Here is a 20203-nt window from a genome sequence, read left to right as displayed (position 1 = left end):
GGAGAAAAATTCAGGCACATCTAAAGTCACAACCACTGTCAACAATGAACTAGAAAAATTACCTTTTCTGTTACCTTTAGTCCAAGGAGGTTGCTTGGCAACCAATCAAAAACTTTTGAAAAGATTCTTCTTCACTCAATGAAGCAGCCCGACCTACCATCAGTTTCAGGAATAGAAAAACGGAAGAAAATTGCAAGAGAGGCAGAAGTGATAACATCAAAAGAACATCTAGAGGTGCTTAAGAGAGAAGAAAATCTGAAAGCAAAAGGCAAAGAAAAGAAGAAAGGTTCAGATGGGAAGGGTCTAAAATCGAAAAAAAAATATTTCCTAAGAGGGAAGCCAATAGAGATATGGGTGATAGCAAATCAGACATCAGCCTTGAACTTGGCTCTGATGATGATGATCAGAGTATTCAAGATACTATTCAAGAAAGTGACAGCGATGACAAGGAGACACCCAGTAAGCAAAAGATTGTTCACAAGCTAAATGAGTACTATGCAGTTAGATACGATGCAAGGAATTACGAACAAGGTTACATAGGAAGGGTTCTAGACTTTCCTGACGAGGGAAAAGTTAAGCTCAAGTTTCTTCACTGCTTGAGCCTTGCCACCTACTCTTTCAATTGTCCAAAGAAAGACGATTTCGAGACTGTAGATGACAAATACATTAAACAGGACTAGTAAACTTAGTGGGAAAAGCGGACCATTTGAAATAGCCCAAATCCGTCAGGTTATTGTATCGTACAAGGCAGTTACTAGCAAGCGTCAGTAGATCTTTGTTTTATGCCCATATACGTAAGCTACAACATATATGAGTAACTTTTTGTATCTGGAGTCAAACCATATTTTGTGTGATATGTTTTTCTTTTTTAAAATACAAGCAATCATTTATATTCAGTGATTTGTGCACCTCGGCTATGATACTTGTAACGTTTATCTGTTGGGTAAGTCCGACACCGTCGGAGTTACCCCACAGCAGCAGAAAAAAGTATGGTCTGGCCTTTTGATGCCAGTCAGTTTGACATAAAAATTGTTTGCTTATGGACTTATAGTGATTCCTCGATGCCCTTTAAGATGGTGAAGTCATATTATTTTTGACATATTGTTGAAAAAAGCTAGTAAGATATGTTGCACTTCCCCCAAAGCTGGGGTAAGTCCAACATAGCAGACTCCACCAACTTTGAGACCTGGTGATGGGCTACAAGCACAGTATATGGGAAAATCAGAAAGTGAATAATATGGGAAATTGTTGTAAAAAAAAGTTTGATAGAAGATGATATGAGATACTCATAAAAAAAAATCTTGAGAGTCAATTTAACAAAAAAAAACATGTTAAGGTGTCGGACTTTCCCCAATTCACCCTAGTGAAGAATTATGGTATGCAAAGCAATATTTGGCAGGGAAAGTCACTGGTGATAAATTGCTAGGGGTGGCACTGTGATTGCAGGATTTTTGGGGAACCAATTTTTTGGGGGGTGATGCAGAGATTTTTGGGGAAATGCCCAAAAATTTGGGGATAGTGCAAGCCCTGCTTGATTTCTAATCAGAAAAATCAAAATACAAAACCACACAAGAAGGAAAAGCTACAACTTTGCAGTTGACTCAATAAAGAATTGCTGCAAAATTAATTTAAGTCAACCAAACGCCACTGCCTCTTCTGGCGGTGGCAAGCCTGTGGCATTACAACAATTTGGCGGCGTTCAACCAGGCCTCTTGTCGGCGGCGTTCAGTCTATCTGCTGGCACGGCACCAGGGTCTACCCTGGTGTAGTATACAGGAACATATGCTTTTTATTCTCTACACAAACAACATGGGAGATAACCTTGTAAATCCTCTGCATCACTTTACCAATGACACCACAGCACATGTAGTCATACCAAAACATGAAGACCAAATCAAAGTCTCTCTGCCTCTACAGAAAAATCTTTTGGAAATTAAAAAGTATCCTGATGCCTTGATGACTTTGACTTTAACTTATATCAACAGTCATGGTTATGGCTCTAGAATATATATGACTTACTTGACTTAAGGCTCCTGCCAAGGGTTCGGCGTAGAGAACGGTGAGACTAGGCGCCTCCAGGTTGACCTATCGCTTGCCAGGATCGCAGCTTCTTCCACCGGGATGTGGGCATGGGTGAGGAATTCATCGGCTTTGTCTTTCCACCTAGTGTGTGGGCGTCCTCTGGGTCGTTTCCATCTGTGTAGGGTGGGGTTGAAGTCAAATGCGACCCGTGCTGGGGCGTCGCGTGGCATGCGAAGGAGGTGGCCGTACCACCGAACAGAACGCTGGGCAAGCTGCGTTGAGAAAGGAGTTTGAGCCGTACGTGATAGGAGAGTCTGGTTGCTAACGAGGTCAGTCCAGTGAAGTCTTTCGATTCTTCGGAGATGTTTCGTCTGAGCGACAACAATGGCGCTGAGGATAGATTTGGCAGCTGGCCACGTCTCCGCTCCATACAGCAGGACGGTGCTGACTGATGCATTGTAGATGCGCATTTTGGTAAATCGGCTTATGTTTGGCTTTCGCCAGATGCTGCTAAGCCTCCCAACAAGTGCTGAAGCCTTGGCTATTCAAGATATAAGCTTTTTTGTGATCAAGCCATCAATCGACAAAAAAGATCCCAGGTAAGTGAAGTCTTCAACCACATCTACTCGGTTGCTTCCGATGTTGACTTCCTTTACAGTAGAACGGGACGTGGGGGGCTCAAGGAGCATAACTTTGGTTTTCTACCAGTTGATCTTTAGTCCAACTTTCGAGGCTTCTTCTGAGAGCACCTGGAGAGCTTTGGTCATCTAATCGACGGTGCTCGCAACTAGCGCTATGCCGTCGGCGAAGTCAGCATCAGAGAGTACCCGGTCTCCGAACTGAAGACCGAATTGAAGGCGATTCATTGTGCTGGCCATAACATGGTCTATGACGCAGTTGAAAAGCTCGGGAGCGGCGGCACAACCTTGGCGGACGCCAGTCTTCACCGGGAATGTGGGACTGCGTCTTCCATTGACCTGCACGCAGCTTTCCGTATCCTCATACAGCTTTTCAAAGAGTGAGCAATATTTCTTGGGTAGACCCGTAGTTCTTAGTATCAGCCAAAGTGAATGGCGATCAACAGAATCAAAGGCAGCCTTAAAGTCCACGAATGCGATGTACGCTTTTTGGTGGAACTCCTGCGTCTTCTCAATCAACTGGTGCATAGTAAACATTTGCTCCGTCGTCGACCTGCCGGACATGAATCCGGCTTGCTGGACTCTTCTCTTTCTACACAAAAAGGTGGAACACCTGTCCAGGAGTGACATGGCAAAGAGTTTACCAGCAACGGAGAGAAGCGTGATCCCACGATAGTTGGAGCAGATTTGACGGCTGCCCTTACGTTTCCAGAGCGGCAATATGATGCCAGCACGCCAGTCATTCGGTATGCTTTCCGTCGTCCATACAGCTGAAAAGATTATCTGGAGCCACAGAATCATTGCTGCACCCCCGTACTTGAGGAGTTCTGCAGGAATACCACAGACGACGGGGGCTTTATTATTATTTAACCGTTTTACAGCATTTTGGATCTCAAAGGTGGTAAACGGTTGCAATACGAGGTAGGAAGTAGCCTCGGGTGTGCTCATTGTTGCTTCAATCAGATCAGGGTTGGGATGAGCAACTGCCTCAGCATTCAGAAGCGTTGAGAAGTTACTGCTCCAGGCAGAGAGTTGGCCTGCATTGTCATCCAGCATGCTTCCATCAGCAGACAAAATACAGCTCACAGTGGAAGTCTTCCCTTCCGTCAGCTCGCGGAGGTGTTTGTAAAGGGAGCAGGTGTCTCCATTTCTCAAGGCATCTTCAAGATCGCTGGCTTTCTTGTCGACAAAGGTCTTCCTATCACTGTGCAGTAGGCTATTGCGCAGGCCATTGAGTCGTCTGTACTCTGGCATATTCTTTGCTAAACGGGCCTTCCAGCGCAGCTCAATTACAGACAGAGTCTCCTGGGATATCCAGGGTTTATTCTTGTGTCTGCTGTGGCCAATGGTTCTGCCAGCAGAATCGAGTATATTATCTTTGAAAGACTTCCAGGCTACTTCAGGGTCGTCCAGAACTTGGAGGCAGCTAAACCGGTTAGAGATATCAAGAGCATACTTCTGTTGCATCTGAGATGTAGCCAGACTACTCAGATCGAGCTTGGGAGGCCGTCTTACTTGTCCTTGTGCTCTCAGGCGTAGCCTGAGTGTGGCGACTACCATCCTATGGTCTGTGTTTCCAAGCTCGGCTGACCTATAAGTCCGGCAATTTGTTATCAACAAGCGCCAGCGACCTGAGATCATAACATAATCGATCATCTTCTTTGTCTGGCCGTCATTACTATACCAAGTGTATTTGTGTATATCTTGTCTCTGAAAGAGCGTGTTTGAAATAACCAGATTATGCATATTGCAGAGCTGGAGGAGTCTTTGTCTGTTGTCATTCAGTGAATCTGGAGTCACAGGGCCAAGAACACTTCTCCACACGCCCTCCCTGTCATTTACCGTCGCGTTAAGGTCTTCCAGAAGAGTGACGATGTTGTGGGGTGGGACTCTAGACAGGGTTGCTGAGAGCTCCGCATAGAACTGATCCTTCACTTCTGCAGGGCTAGGATTGGTGGGAGCATAGCATACAATAATTGTCCACTTTCCATCCTTGTGTTGTAGCTGAGCCATCAGTATTCTCTCTGAAATTTGTTTATAGGAGAGAAGCCATCTCCTGGCTCTAGCGTTCAGCGCGAGTCCTACACCAGTTGTCTTGCTTTTTGGGTCACCAGACCAGATCAGGTGATATCCTTCACCAATATCCTCGGACTCTCTTCCGACAAGGCGGGTTTCCGTTAGGCCAGCCACAGCTATATTGAAGCGTTTTAGCTCATAGGCAAGCATTGATTTAGCTCCAGGAAAGTTGAGTGTGAGTACGTTCCAGGTGGCGAGTTGTATTCCACCCTCGTCAATAAGGTTCATTTGATGGTCTGAAATTGGTCCAGGGACTTGCTGGGGTTGTGGAAGGTAAAAGAGGCCGAGGCAGAATCATTGTTTTTCGTTGTGGTAAAATTTTCGGGGGGAGGGGTGCAGACCCAACTGACCCTATGCCTGGGATCAAATTAGAGCTAGGACTTGCCAAGATACTGAGAGTCCCTGGGGTGGGCTCCACCCAACTCATAAGGTTGAGGCTGCCCATTAACATGGAGCGTTTAGTTAGGGGAAACCCCATATCCAGAGGCAAGTGGTCAGCAGACATAGTCTGCTTCAGGGAAAAATTTATTACCTTTAGGTAGTCTATTAAACTGACTTCTGTCAGAACAGTTCTGAACATCTGTAATGTGGTAATCAAGGTCAATACTATATTTGACCTGGTTTGAGGTAAAAATATTTGCTGAACTAAGATTTAAATCATTTGTTACGGCTGGTAAAATTTATGGGTATGATGATGCAACTAAGTATTTTCAAAGTAGATCTCAAAATTTTAGTGTTTTATTCAGGAGAGGTGGAATGCAAAACTGATACCAAACATCACATTTGATTAGTGAAAATATGGTATATACTATAAAGAAAGAACTTCAATGTTTTAGCATTTTCTTTTAGTCTTGTATATATGCAAGGACAAAATTTGAGACCATGGACTTTTTGGCTATCTTGTAAAACAGTTTTTGAAACAAGCTTTTTGAAATGAATTCAGAGCCTAAACTATGTTCAAGAAGTTTTCAAAATATCAACCACCACCCCTTCCATCTCAAAGGGATGTTGAACTTTAATAAACATCATTTTATAAATATGCAAATTTCAGAGAGATCTACAGCACACAAAATGCCCAAAGAAAGTGTTTTTAGCCTCATAACTTTGTTAAAGAACAATTTTTAAGGTTTTAGAGAATTTTGAAAATGATGTCCTAAATTAAAAAAAAAACTACTATCATGTAAAATCCTAGGGGAAGAGCCCTGCTACTCAGACAGTGCCTACTTTTGGGCAAACATCTTGAATAAAATGTTTCTTTCCTAAGGATAGACAATGAGGTCCTATTCTTGGACATTATGAATATAGGTTCTGATTATTGAGGCTGGCTGAGAATTTGGACTAGGCTTTTTGGAAATGGCTGACAATAATCATTGACAATAAACAGCAGACTTTATAACAAACTTGTAATATTTAACTTTTGACAAAAATTACCCCTGCAGCATAGCCTATTTAAATATAATTATTCTGCTTCACAACATTTGTCTTATATTAAATATGTCTAAGCTTGAGCTTGTTCTAGCTTTATGACCCTGTGTTTACAATTGAACTATATTTACTAGGATTAAACTCAAGCTTTAAAAGCATATCTAAGATTAGGCTCTTAGATTACTTTTACCAATCTGTATTTAAAAAAATTTGGCAAAAATTCTACATGATAATTCCAGATGACAGAGAAGGGATTTTAGTGATTTAACAGGTGAAGTAGTGATTAGCTGACTAAATAATTGGTCCACCAAACCATGGAAAACAGAGTGGGACGCCGCCGAACCAGTGACTCCCCATTGTCACTGACCAGCGACTCTACAGGATCTTTCCTTATTTTGCTGGACAATGCGATTTAAGGTAATTTAAGGTAATAGCCTATGGAGTATTTTACTTAAATAATTAGAATTGTATTCTTTAAATTAATGACAGGTAATAAATAAGTCATAAATTCATTCATAGAGCCAAAGAAAAGCCAAAAACTTATTTTTTTCTAAAGTTAAGACAGATTTTTAGACCTATCTTGTATGCAATTTTTTGCAGCTTAGAAATAGGGAAGGAGTAGAAATAGGACCTTCAAAATCATCTTCCCAGCATATAATTTAGGCTAAATTCCTAAGAGTTTTATTCTCCTAAGTTAACTAGGCTGTTTTCAAATAAACTTGAAACCCTCTAATGTATAATTTTACTAAATCCTAGGCTAGAACTATATATAATTATAATAACTATAAGCCATAACTATATAGGCTAGAACTATATATATAGCCTATGTAATTTGCAAAATTTTTACTGTATAGGCCTATACCTAAGTGTTAGGCCTATAGGATTTCTCACCTTGAAAAATATGGTCTTAAGGAGCCATCCAAACAATGGTCTTGCATTTTAAATAATTCAGTGCTAAAAGTTAATTTAGATAGATGATGTTTCTCACCTGCATTTACTTGAGTCTTGTGAATTACACCAAGTGTTGTATCTTTATCTTTTCAAAGCTGGTTTCTTTTTCTTTTTCTTTTTTCTTTTAGTGCACCACTATAATCTATTTTTGTAGATGGTGGGTGAATAAATGTTATTATTATTATTGTAAAATCGTTAAGGGGTGGGATGTATTGTTAGAAATCCAAATAGGCTAGCTAATGATGTTAAAAAATAGTAGAAAATATCTATATAAGGTGTTTCTTTCTGATCAGCCCCTAATCTAGAATTTTACCCATTCTTTCCCATATTATTCCTGTCTTACATCATTGCCTATAGGCATATTTGCCAGGATAACAATCTATGGTACTATAGGAATATAGGGTAGTAGGCTACCATATCTAGGCTATAGGAATACTAGCTTGGCAACTTTCCCAAAAAGTAGGCCATTAATCTAAAATTTCATTATTTTGGTTTTTAAAAAAATAATGCAATCGTATACCTCTACTTCCAAAAGATATTCATTTCTTTCCATTAGCAAAAAAATAAGACAGTATTTTATTAATTTGAGTTTTTCTGCCAGCAGCAGTGCTGCCAGAAAGTGAAACAAAAAACAAGCCCAAGCGCCAGGGTTGCCACTCAGCCGGTTTTTTTGGTGCCACTTTGGGTGGCAAAATAGTGTCAATTTTGTATAAAAGGTGTCATTTGCCAAAAATTTGCCACTCTCGACGCTTCGCGTCGCTCGCGCTCACATTAACAAGCTTTTTAAATTGGAAACATTGGCCTATCCTCTTGGGATCACCCCCGCGTGGTTTCCCGCATCTTTAAATTCTCCAACATGAAGTGTCGAATCTAATGCCATCTATCAACTATAAAAAAGAAATTTTGATTTTACTTAGTCGGTGTTGATTTCCGGCTTTGCGCAGCACTTCCACTCTTGTCTACTTTCCAGCCCCTCTCGTAAAAACCCGCTAAAACACAAATGGTGTTTACTGTATAAAATGGAAACTCGTCCTACAGAATACTTTCTTCTCTTATTTTTCTGAACAGTCTCTGTTCATAGCGTGAAAAAGGAACGGAAAAAGAAAAGTGGAAAACTTTTAGTTTTTTTTTTCTTTTGAGAAAACAGAAAAAAAGCGACAGAAATACTCTTCTACTTTGAGGGTTTTTCATCCAGTTTTTTTCATAAAATGAACTATCTGGATTATTGCAGTGCATTCAGGTGCTTGAAACTTATCTTTTCTCCGAAAATGCTGAAGAGAATGGCACGAACATAGATCGTAGCTATTGATGACCCTACGATAAACACAACTAATAGTGGATCAGACACTAACTCTTTCAAATAATTTATTTGGCAAAAACTAGTGGAAAAACAATAAGACAGCTATATCATCTAATTTGTTTATCACAACCTGAATAGAATAAGTTTCACGAGAACTCTCGCCACTCCCAGTAAATTTTTCTTTACGATGTCTCCAGGGACTAGGGCATAGAAACAGTCAACTAGTATTTTAAGTATCAATGCGAAAGCACCTTTATAATAAAAAACGAGAATTTAGAGTATTAGCGTAAAGCACATTTACAATCAAAAATTAGTGGGAATGAAATAACTAAAAGGATGAAGTGCGTCCAAATCCAACTTATGTAATGATGTAACATAAATTTAAGCAAGAAAAAAAAGTGAAATTAGATGGTGATTTTCCTAATGATTGCATAGGATTTAAGATAATGGAAGTTTTGGTATCAATTTTGTTTTTAGTATGATGGTTATGTATGAATATTCATTTGTCCATTGCCAAGAGTTCAAAGAAAAAATATGAAAATATGAACGGAAATGTTAGAGCGCATTTTTGCGTCACTTGCCCAGTCACTGAAAAGGTCACTAGATATTCTTGTGGGACACCAGTGAGCTCAGTGGATGTTTTTGCGTTGATGAGTCGTTGTGTGATGTTACCAGTGAGCTTTTCAGTCACTGGGCTTCAAGAGCTCTCGTCACGGAAATCGATGAAAAGACGCGTAAAGTTAAGCAGTCACTAGCCCAGTAACTGTTTAACAGAGTAAGAGCTATTTAAATAGTGGTGCAAAAATACACTCTTTACCTTTCTTGCTTTTTTCTTCTTTGACTTGTAGTCAACCCTTAACTAAAAACACGAAAATTGCATTCGGACCCACTCAAGAATTGCAAACCGCTTGACTGACTTATCGTCTATGAGCCTACAAATTATTGCAACAACACAAAATAGTTGAACTAAACAACTGAAAAAAAATTGAAGGCTTCTCCACCACATTGCAGTTAAATGTCTGTCTCTGTCCTCTTCATTGCCAAGTATTTCCTACCGAAGATCACTAGGTAATCTTCGCTTATCAGTGATAAGAATAAGAATATAAAATTTCTCACACACAGATAGAGACAAACACGTTTACGTTTTTCACCGGATAGAAAGATTCTTGCATCCAATAATTGCCGCACGCGGAGTTAAGATAAAAATCTTAACTGACGGAAAAAGGATATCGATGCATATCTACATTGACAGTTTTCCTTCTGTTTTTTTGTCTGAAAAAATTCTTTTTTTGTAAAATAGTGCTACTTAGCAAAAAAAGTGCCACTTTTGCTAAAAAGTGTCCTAATAGTGTCAGGTGTCCCAAAAAGTGCTCATTTAAGAAAAAAGTGTCAAAAGTGACACTAAAGTGTCACCGGTGGCAACCCTGCCTAGCCCACAGACAAGAGGTATGATAATACTTCTTGGCTGTGCCCTAGCCTTTGAAAAGCACGCCAATAATAATAATAATAATTTATTTTTAACCCGCTACAAAACAACAAAACACAAGCGGAATACTAGGAAAAACGAAACATAAAGAAATACAATTATACACAAATAAATGCACTAACTAACGGTAAAACAATCTAATTAAGGGGTGGAAACAACCTAGAGAAAGACCAGCATTATCGGCTAAATCAGTATTTACTCTTTAAAATGACTCAGTAATATCCGTACAACCGTATACACTAATAATGGCATGGTTACGGTTTAACGCGAAGCCTAGAGAGTGCACTGCAAATATGGAAACCAAGCCACTTAATAACATTCACACATTGAATAGAAGAAGATCCGCATGGCAGTGCAAAAACTGTAGCTGGTGATTCCACGTCGAATGCCAGGTACTCACATTTATTAACATTCAGGGATAATCCAATATTAGAAAAAGACGAGAAACAAGATCAACTGAGTGGACAGGGCCTGATCTCGTTCTGCTAATCAACAATATTTTGTCTGCATTAGCAACGTAGATATTGGTGATATTGGAGATATTGGTGTAATCTAGAAAACAGGTAGATTTGATATTAGTCAACGCATGACGAATGCACATTTTGAATAAATATTGGAATAAAACTCCATCTTGGTGAACGCCTGACTTAACAGGGTTTTTTCCAAAAAAAGTGATTGCATCTCCAGTCTAACACGAGAATCCCCATACCAAAACCGCAGCAATAAAATAACTGACGAATTAATCCCTGATACAGCAAGAGAATGCCAAAGCTGGGCATAGCAAACAGAATCAAATACCTTAGCTAAGTGAAGCACAAAAAAATGTAAAGTTCAAGACCGTCGGTCTGAGCATCCTGTAATAGAGCAGCTATTGCACGATGAGCATGTTGACAAACCAACACGTGATTTGAATTTAACATGATTTACATCAAGCTCATAGTTTGTGTTGATATTTGGCAGAAGAATAAATTCAAATACCTTACTTAGATTGCAGGCAAGTGTAGTTGGTCTATAAGAATTGCAATTCAAGGGGTCTTTTCCGCAATTCAAAAGAGAAGTGACAGTTCCGCATAAAAATCAATCTGGAACAAGGGAAGATGACAAACACATTTGGAGTAGTAATTGTAAATGTGAAATTAAAGCAACTGACTCTAAATTCATGTGATTCACACACATACCATCAGAGTCCACGCTTGTTGATTTAAGTTGCTTTACACCATTTAGAACAGTCGCATGGGAAACAGGAATAAAATGTTTTGTTGGACGTTTGTGGAAAAAGCTTAGAGCAAAAATCTGTGAAAAAACAATGCACACTATAATTACTGACATCAATGACGGTCACAATGACGTTCATTTTCATTCAAGCGCACTGTCGAACAAGATGTAGTAGCAGAGCAAATAAAATGATCAAAATCAGATAAAACCCCACTATTATGAATGTAACTGTAATTAAGGTTTTTCCACGATTCGATAATCACTTGGAAGGGAATCTAAGGGTGGGTTAGTACGTGTGGACTGGTTAGCACATCACAGTTGAAATAACCGATAAAAAAGTCATTTGTAGCCACGCTTTTCTATGTCTGTGACAAGATTCTTCGCAGAGCAGCACGCGCTGAAAAATCAAGTGAGAGAAGCAATGCGCTTATGGTGAAACGGTAGGTAAACATTGATAAGCACACAATCACCGATTTTTATTGCAATGAAATTGTCATATTGCAATGAATTGTATAAAATTCATAGAGGGAAGGCGAAAAATCCACCAAACTTTGCATAACGATGCAAGCTAGATCACCAGAGGGTCTCCCTCTGGTGCGCCGGGCGTTAATATTGAACACCAAATGCGCACTGCTCCTTCGCAGTGAATTGACACTGACAACAGGAAAAAGGTGCTCTTGTAGAAATAAAATGTCGTCGTCTGGCATTTTCTGGTTAATTGTGTGGTCCTTATCTTTAGTCCCATTAATATTAAAGAAGCATAAACTTAAAACTCTCGGTTCAATCATTTAGGCTACTCTTCTTTGACAGGAATTCACGAAGGATACGGCATTTGAAACTAAAGGACGCATGGGGGTCCAGAGCATCCCGTTTCAGAGCTTGCCCTTAACGGCATTCATCAAAAGAAAAAGGCCGTTCCACCATCGCATTGCTAATTGGCAAAGTCAACAGGGTCAATGCCCACCTGGCTAATTCACGAAAATGAGATGCCCCAACAGCATCAAGATAATGTAGGATGGCTACCCACAACTGAGAGAAATCTTTGGGGATTGTTCTTCCACACACATACGACCAATTAACGTCCAATAGTTTCCTCCACTGATTCTCCAAGGTACTGAGATCAGTGGTAGCAATAATTCTCAATGGCAAGTCTCCCAATTGGGGTTGAAACTGAGACAAGCAAATCACAGGGGATAAAAATTTCAGTTTGAGGAGTGAATCCAGAGCAGGAGACATTCGCTTAATCACTACTTTAGTCGCAGTTTTCAGGAACACCAAACCCCGCATTTTGACCTCGCTATTCTGTGTGTCTAAAAGCTTAGATTTTTCCTGTTCAATCAGGAATTCATTTCCATAATCAACTTGATCTGGCGATGAATGATTGATTTAGAAGTCCATGTTAACCGTCGCAGACACTGGAGATGACCGGAGTATCCTAGGCAGGAGACTTAGTATCAAATCCTGCGGTTCTTCAAAAAGACGAAATTATCCAGCGTTTGTCCAGAGTTAGGATAGGAAAACAAAACTTTCAGTGGTGAATCCAGGGCCAAAAACATACTCTGGGTAGGTATTGCCATTATACTATGCTAACCCCCTTCTGATTTCTATGTCTTGGAATTTTGACAAAACAATATTATACCTTAATTTTGAGTTTCTTTTCTCTGGTTTTAGTTTGAAAATGAAATTTCTGATACTAGAGTAGAATTTGAAGCCATATCAAAGCTTTGTTCTAAATTTAGAAAATGTGTTCCCAGATCTCTGAAACTTAACAAATTTTAATTGAGCAAAGGTGCAAGGATGAAAACAACTTTAATTTTTTTTTTAAGCAAATGATTTATTCTAGAATGTTTCACTTTTATAAAACAAAGATTTTTTTAAGGTCATCAAAGGTCAGTGCCCTCTATAAGAAAAAGGAGTAGAGATGGGTTGGCTACTTCGAAATATTTTCCCAAGACACACTTTAGTCTGTAAGCCCACCCGAGAATGTTTCATTTTCGTCACCTAACCCCTTCCCTTGATAGAAACGGTATCTTGTCCAGAATTTTACCATATATAATTCAGACTATATATTGCAAATTAGGGGGGGGGGGTAAAATATAGTTGACTTGCAGTTAAAAAGTGTCAATTAAAAAGTCTAGAGAAGGACATCTAGAGAAGGAAACATATTAAGATAAGAATTCATAGTTTGCAGAATAGTTGCACCTAACACATATCGCATGCATCCCAGCTATACTTTACCCCTACTTCCTTCGCCTAATGTGCAAAAATATAGCTCAGGTTAATTATTCCCAATGCATTCTGCCACCCATTACTTGTTTTTCTCGTTCAGAAGATCTGTCAAATATATCATAAAAGATAGATCTATATAAAATTCGAGTTTTGCCTTAATCTGAGCAGCAATGAAATTCCTTGTAGCAATTAGAATAAGAAACTTCACAAGTATAATTCCTTAAATTAGCACTATTCTACTTGCATCCTAACCTAAGACATAAAACGCAGAGCCATCTCAGCCATGCGGAACTAATTTTTTTACATGGGAAGCGATGCAGAAAATATAGGGTTCCATGCGTTAAAGGAGGGCTCTTGTCACGCTGGTGTATAGCCACGGCTGAGTAGCCAAGAGGTAGTGCCAATTTGATGTTAGACCAAGAGCATCCAAAATTTCTATATTCTTCGCTTTTTGAAAGATGCATAAACAATGTCCCGTCTGCACAGTCAACGGACTACTATTAGCAATCATAATATTATTGCTAGCTCCATGAATATGCTCAACACTGCACCGTAGTAGCTGGTACAGCTCTTTAATTTTCTCAGGATTTCGTCACAAGTGTGTTGATACTGCAACGTATCAATTTTTCCCTCTTAGTTTTCATGGAGTGTTTGTTAGCTGCACGGGTGGCAGTAGATTGAAAAGGGACACTGAAAGATAGGTAGGGTCTTCGCTACAGGTATGGTCTTGGTCAACCCATATATTTTCCATACGTGGGAAGTTTATAACCACATGGTCAATAGTAATTGTAGAGCCACTAATGTGTTTCCACTACAGGAAGGGTTAGCGAAAGCATAGGTTGGCTGGCCCCCAGCCCCTCATTGCACTTCCTGGCTGAAGGGCCACGAAACGGGGATCAGCACCGCCGGTTTGGACCTTAAGGGTCTAGTGCCGCATCCTTTACCTTTACCTTTACCACTAATGTGTTTATAGGTAAGCTTTTGATCTCAGACACAAAAGGATATCCCATCCGGGAGTGCTGCTAGAAGAATGTCTGTTATTTTACTAGGTAAGGAGGAGGTGCACAAGAAGAGGAAATTCGAGGGTATGCAATAGGATTAGTTTTGGATATGTACGAGTCCAAGTTGAATACACCAATTATTTGATTTATGTTCATGGTGCCAAGTCTACTAGACCACTACTGTTGAGGTTAGTTTCCCTAATTTGTGTTAAGGAATTTAGCGTGAAGAGTAAGGTATCGAGGAGGGGGGCAACCCCCTCATATACGGAATAATTTCTGTTTGTTTTGAGCTTAAGTGTTGCTCCTTACTTTCAGTTGAAACAACTCGTTTTATCTATTTAATTGGAAAAGCATCGGACATTGACAATAATGGCCGAAAATAAAGATTAGGAGGCAATTGATTTGGGTATTAACGAGTGATAATTTGTCGTTGTCGATTTCTACTATTTTTATAATGGTTTAGTATTAATAAACATATCACAGTGGGAAATTTACTTTTCTTTAGTCTTCGCTGATCGGGATCATAACATCAATACATCTTGCTAGAGAAATGTGAAACTACTAATTAGCCCAAAATTAACGTTGAAGCCTCAAGTATTATTCTAATTGCTGGTCTTTTATTTTGCTGTTGTATTTCATCGATGAGGTGTGTCTATGTCACCACCCTCTTTTGTAATTTATCACCGTTGATTTAACACTGGAGCTAACAAAAAAAATAGAAAGAAAGTGAATAAGAAGAAACACAAAAAAAACAAAAAAGAGAAAATCAAACAGTTCGTGGTAACGAACTGAAAGTAAGGAGCGACCCAGCTCAATGGTAACCGAAACTGTAGAAAACGGAATTTTGATACCAATAGATACATTAAAAGAATCAGATTTTAATGCCGATTTCAAATATATAAGTTTCATCAAGTTTAGTCCTACCTGATCAAAAGTTACGCGCCTGAGAATATTTGGCTGATTTTCGAAAAAAGGGGAAAAGACCCCTAAAAGTTATAGAACCCTAATGAAAATTACACCATCATATTCAGCGTATCAGAGAACCCTACTTCAGAGGTTTCAAGCTCCTATCTACAAGAATGTGGAATTTTGCATTTTTTGCCAGAAGAAAGATCACAGATGCGTGTTTATTTGACGTTTGTTTGTTTGTTTTTTTTCCCATGGGTGATCGTATCGACCCAGTGGTCCTAGAATATCGTGGGAGAGCTCATTCAAACACAAATTAAAAGTTCTAGTGCCCTTTTTAAGTGACCAAAAAAATGGAGGGCAACTAGGCCCCCTCCCACGCTCATTTTTTTCCCAAAGTCACCCGATCAAAATTTTGAGATAGTCATTTTGTTCAGCATGGTCAAAAATATGATAACTATGTCTTTTAGGATGACTTAATCCCCCAAAGTCCCTGGGGAGAGGGCTGAAAGTTATGAACTTTACCCAATGTTAACATATAGTATTGGTTATTGGGAAGTATACAGAGGTTTTCAGAGGGGATTTTTCTGGTAGTGGGGGGCGGGAGTGGGTCAGGGGTTATGTGGGAGGATCTTTCCATGAAGGATGTTTTCATGGGGGAAGGGATAGTGCTAGGTAGGGGGCGCCGGATTTCCCATCATTATTTAAAAAAAGATCAGAGATTACATACATAAAAAAAACAAGTTTTTCAACTGAAAGTAAGGAGCAACATCAAAACTTAAAACGACAGAAAACATTACGTATATGATTGGGTTCACCCCTAGTCAATACCTCGCTCTTTAAGCCAAAGATTTTTTAGTACTTTCATAAGATCTATTTATTCTAAATAACGGCATTTGTGATTAAGGGGTAATTTTTAAAGAATTGGAACAAAATTAGAACTTTAGCTTAAAGAGCAAGGTATTGACTAGGGGGCGAACCCTCTAATATATGTAATAAAAATATACGAATATAGAAGTTTGTTACGTAAGTTAATTCGTAAGTTACGTATATTTATTACTAATAAAATGTTCGTAAATAAAATTAAACAGGTTTCGAGAAAGCCATTTAACCAAATAAAAGTAAAATTAATATTCAATTTTTTTAATTATTCATGTACGATGATCCAAAATCAAAACCTGTATTAATTCAAAATCGTTCAAAAATTAAATAAAAAAAACAAATTTGTTTTAACTGAAAGTAAGTAACGAAGTTGAAACTTAAAACGAACAGAAATTATTCCGTATATGAACGGGGCTGTCCCCTCCTCACCGCCTCGCTCTTTACGCTAAAGTTTGACTTTCTCACAACTCTATTTTTTTAAACAATGAAAAACTTTAGCGTAAAGAGCGAGGCGTTGAGGAGGGGACAGCCCCTTTCATATACGGAATAATTTCTGTTCGTTTTAAGTTTTAACGTCGTTCCTTGCTTTCAGTAAAAAAAAACTTTTTTTTTTTATTTAATCAGAAAAAGAAATGAAAAGCGATACAGGCTAAAATGAGGCTTAAAAAAGGGGAAAATGACACATTGAAATTATACTGGGGGACAAGAACCCGTAAACCTCATATTGCAATTTCACTGATAAATACAACGCCCAATGTTTGTCGGTGCGACTCGATACTGATAGAATAAGACTTTAAAAGTTTAGTTGGATCCTATGGACACTTGAAGCAGCCTTGACATTAAGGTTTCCACATGTAACACGAAAGTGCTATTTTAGCACTATTTCATTATTTATAGCACTATATTATGTGCTTAGGTTGCCATCTGCAGCACGAACGTGCTATTTTAGCAATATTACTGTCAATTTTTTACTATAGCACCGAAAATCCCTATATGATACGCAAATTTAGGCAGTTATAGCAATTTTGGAACCGAAGGTGGCTGCAACTCTGCCCGACATACTTTCGGCCAGTGTGTCTAGATAGGCTTGTTTTCGGCCCCGTGGGCTTATTTTAGCCGTCAGGGGCGGGCTGAATTTTAAAGTGGACATGGGGCGGGAAGGTTTTTTTAAATGGGCTAATTTTGGGCTTCTTATGACTGAAAGTTTTGAACCGTATGAAAATTCCAAAATCACTGTCACCAAAAAAAATTCCCATATAAAAAACTTCCTTGAAAGAAGTTGGAAATCTATTATTTGAAATTGGAAGCAAGTACAAGATTTATCAACCAAAAGCTGTGGTACATTACTATATTTCATTTTTCAATATCGTGACTGTACTTACGATGAATTTCTCAAAATTTATATGGACAATCCTCGATTGAATGAATTCATAGTGGAGAATATTCTGTCCTTAGGGGCAAGCCAAGGGAGATAACAAGGATACATCCCCCCACCCGAAATTTGTCATGTAGGGTCAACGCTCTTATAGATCTTGAGTAATCTCATAGATCAAAAGGATAATGTACGCTGGAAATTTTACTGTGATGAGGATAAAAACTGGATGATTTATTCATTTTATCAAATAATATTTAAAACAAGACTGTCTTAAAAGCGAACAAAATTCGTTATGGGTTTTGATCACATTTATATAGACTAATGTATGCACTACAAGTAGGTAATGTGTGACAATCTCCACACGAGAATTTTTGTTTCATGAAAATGCAGTTGGAAACAATGCCAGATTGCTACAAGTAAGGCACGTGCTGTTATAACCTCAGGCTCCTAAAATCGTTGAATTTCCTTTAAAGCGCGTGTGTGCTTTTTCAGTGCTTACATTGAAGTTTACACCACTGCTTGTTAATTAGTCGTCCATCATTTCAAAATGGAAATAAGAAATTATAGACTTTTTCAAAGAGAAACAGTTAGTTGATAGCAAACCTTTGTTGGATGATACAAACCTTAGTTGGAATGGAAAGCAGCTGAAATGATTAAGGGGCAAGGTTGTAATGGAGCTTCATCTATGAGCGGTCAGTAACAAGGTTGCTATACTACGTGAAATTTTTTCCCATGCCAGTCTATGTTCACTGTGCAAGTCACTCCTTAAGCTTAGCTTTGTGTCATTTGTGCAGCATGCCTGTTAAAATGAATTGTCTTGGAACTTTCAAAGAAGTAATTAATTTCTTTAGAATTTCAATTAAACACTTTGCAATTTTCAAAAAATTGTTCAAGAAAGTAATTTATCACAGGGACAAAAAGAATGATATTTAACAAACTTTGTGAGACTAAATGGATGGAGCATTTAAAAACAATCATTTTGTTTAATTAGATGTTCATTATTGTCTGTAAGGCTATAAGGAAAATTCAAGAACATCCTGACTCAGATTCTGAATTTCCAAGCAAAGCTTATTCTTTGCTGTCTACTATTGAAAGATGCCGTTTTTCTTGTGGCTATGGTTACTGTCAGTAAAGTTTTTAGTCTGTTACACAATCTGTCGACAACTTTGCAATCAGAAACTATAGATCTCGTATACTCTCTCAGAACACTGACGATCTTAAGAGCAAAGTTAGAGACGCAAGAAAGAAGAGTGAAGCTACGTTTCATCCACTTTTTATTGAAGGGACTGAACTTTGTCAAGATTATGAAATCCACGTGAGAGTGTCCAGATGAGCTCCAAATCAAACGTATTGGAATAAGTACACAACAGCGTCAGAGGATACTGAAACGTATTACCCACTTTCTGTGTTTATCCCAATTATGAACTACTTTCTGCAGCAGCTGCATCAGTGACTCCTTAATACAGAAAGTGATGGAGTCGCTGTAATACCCCCTTCCTCAGCGCTGTATTTCCTTCGACGAAGAAAAAATAAAGGATATATTGGATACTCTGACTAATTTTTGGTATCATGATGTAAACAGCTAAAGGGGGAACTTGCAAGCTGAGTTAGCTCTGTGGAGGAGAATGTGGATACAGTCGGGAAACTTGGCACCAAAATATTTCATAGCAGGCTTCAAAGAATGTGATAAAAACATTTTTCACACTTTCCATTAATTTTTGAAGATTGGTACAATAATTCTCGTGACTACGGATATGTGCGACGGTTCTTTTTCTACCCTGAGAAGAGTAAAATCTTATACCAGGAGTGCCTCAGGTCAGGAATGGCTTAATGGATTGTTTTTATTAACTATAAACAGGGCTTGTTCCAGTCAATGCAGAAAACGTTTTAGAGAAATTAGCACACAACAAAAAGGGCGGCTTGATTTTATTTTATAATGAACAATACCGTCGAACGTTTTGGACACATCAAGTGCACATATATGCAGAACTTGTCCCTTAACGTTAGCATCTCTTAAAAGAACTGAAAGGGCTCGATGCGCATGCTGGCAGCCAATTTGTGTTTTAAACCCAAACTGATTAGCATCATAATCAACTAAATCGATAACATGAGGTAATGAAATATACTAAAAAAAAACTTGATAATATTACATGCGACAGTTAAAGGCCTATACGAATCAAACTTATTAGGATCTTTACCTCGCTTCAAAATCGAAATAACCGTTCCACCAAGGAAACTATCAGGAACAACAGAATTACATAGAAACATTTGAAACAAAGGCTGTAAAGGAGATAGCAACTCTTTTGAATGCGGATTCAAATGAAAAGCGCACATACCATCTATATCGGAGGACTGAAATTTCAGTCGTTTAATCGACGCCATAATGGCGTCAACAGAAACGGGAATGAAATTTTGTTGTGACACTTTAGGGGGTAAACAACGAGACAAAAGAATTGAAAACCGAGCATGAACAGCATAATTTACTACAGAAAATAAACCCGAATAATACTGAATCCAGGATCGTTGCGGCATATTGCCATCATGTGAACCTTTAAGTCTCGAAGAATTAACAACACGCTTTGATTCATTGGAACTTTTCGGAAATTCGGCACCAGATTCCCAAAAGGATCGTATTTAACGCTTGAAAGCAATCTTAGTTTCCCATTTTATATAAAAAAACATTACCACTAGACGGAC

The 20203-nt window shown here is 38.6% G+C and overlaps 1 protein-coding gene across 2 annotated transcripts in view; it reads right to left on the bottom strand.

Moving 5' to 3' along the window:
- Positions 1-7722, bottom strand: part of LOC148953644 (uncharacterized) — a 107392-nt gene extending 99670 nt beyond the window's left edge. For both annotated transcript variants that reach the window (XM_089087290.1, XM_089087291.1), the window contains exon 1: positions 7633-7722. In XM_089087290.1, the coding sequence (XP_088943416.1) occupies positions 7633-7665 (33 nt within the window). In that variant the 5' untranslated portion in view covers positions 7666-7722. The remainder of the gene's footprint in view (positions 1-7632) is intronic.
- Positions 7723-20203: the final 12481 nt, after the last annotated feature.

This window comes from Artemia sp. Qi Xiang Cuo, chromosome 3 (genome assembly GCF_049724085.1).
Source record: "Artemia sp. Qi Xiang Cuo chromosome 3, ASM4972408v1, whole genome shotgun sequence".
Classification (NCBI taxonomy): Eukaryota; Metazoa; Arthropoda; class Branchiopoda; order Anostraca; family Artemiidae; genus Artemia; species Artemia sp. Qi Xiang Cuo.
This window is presented reverse-complemented; position numbering and strand designations above follow the sequence as displayed.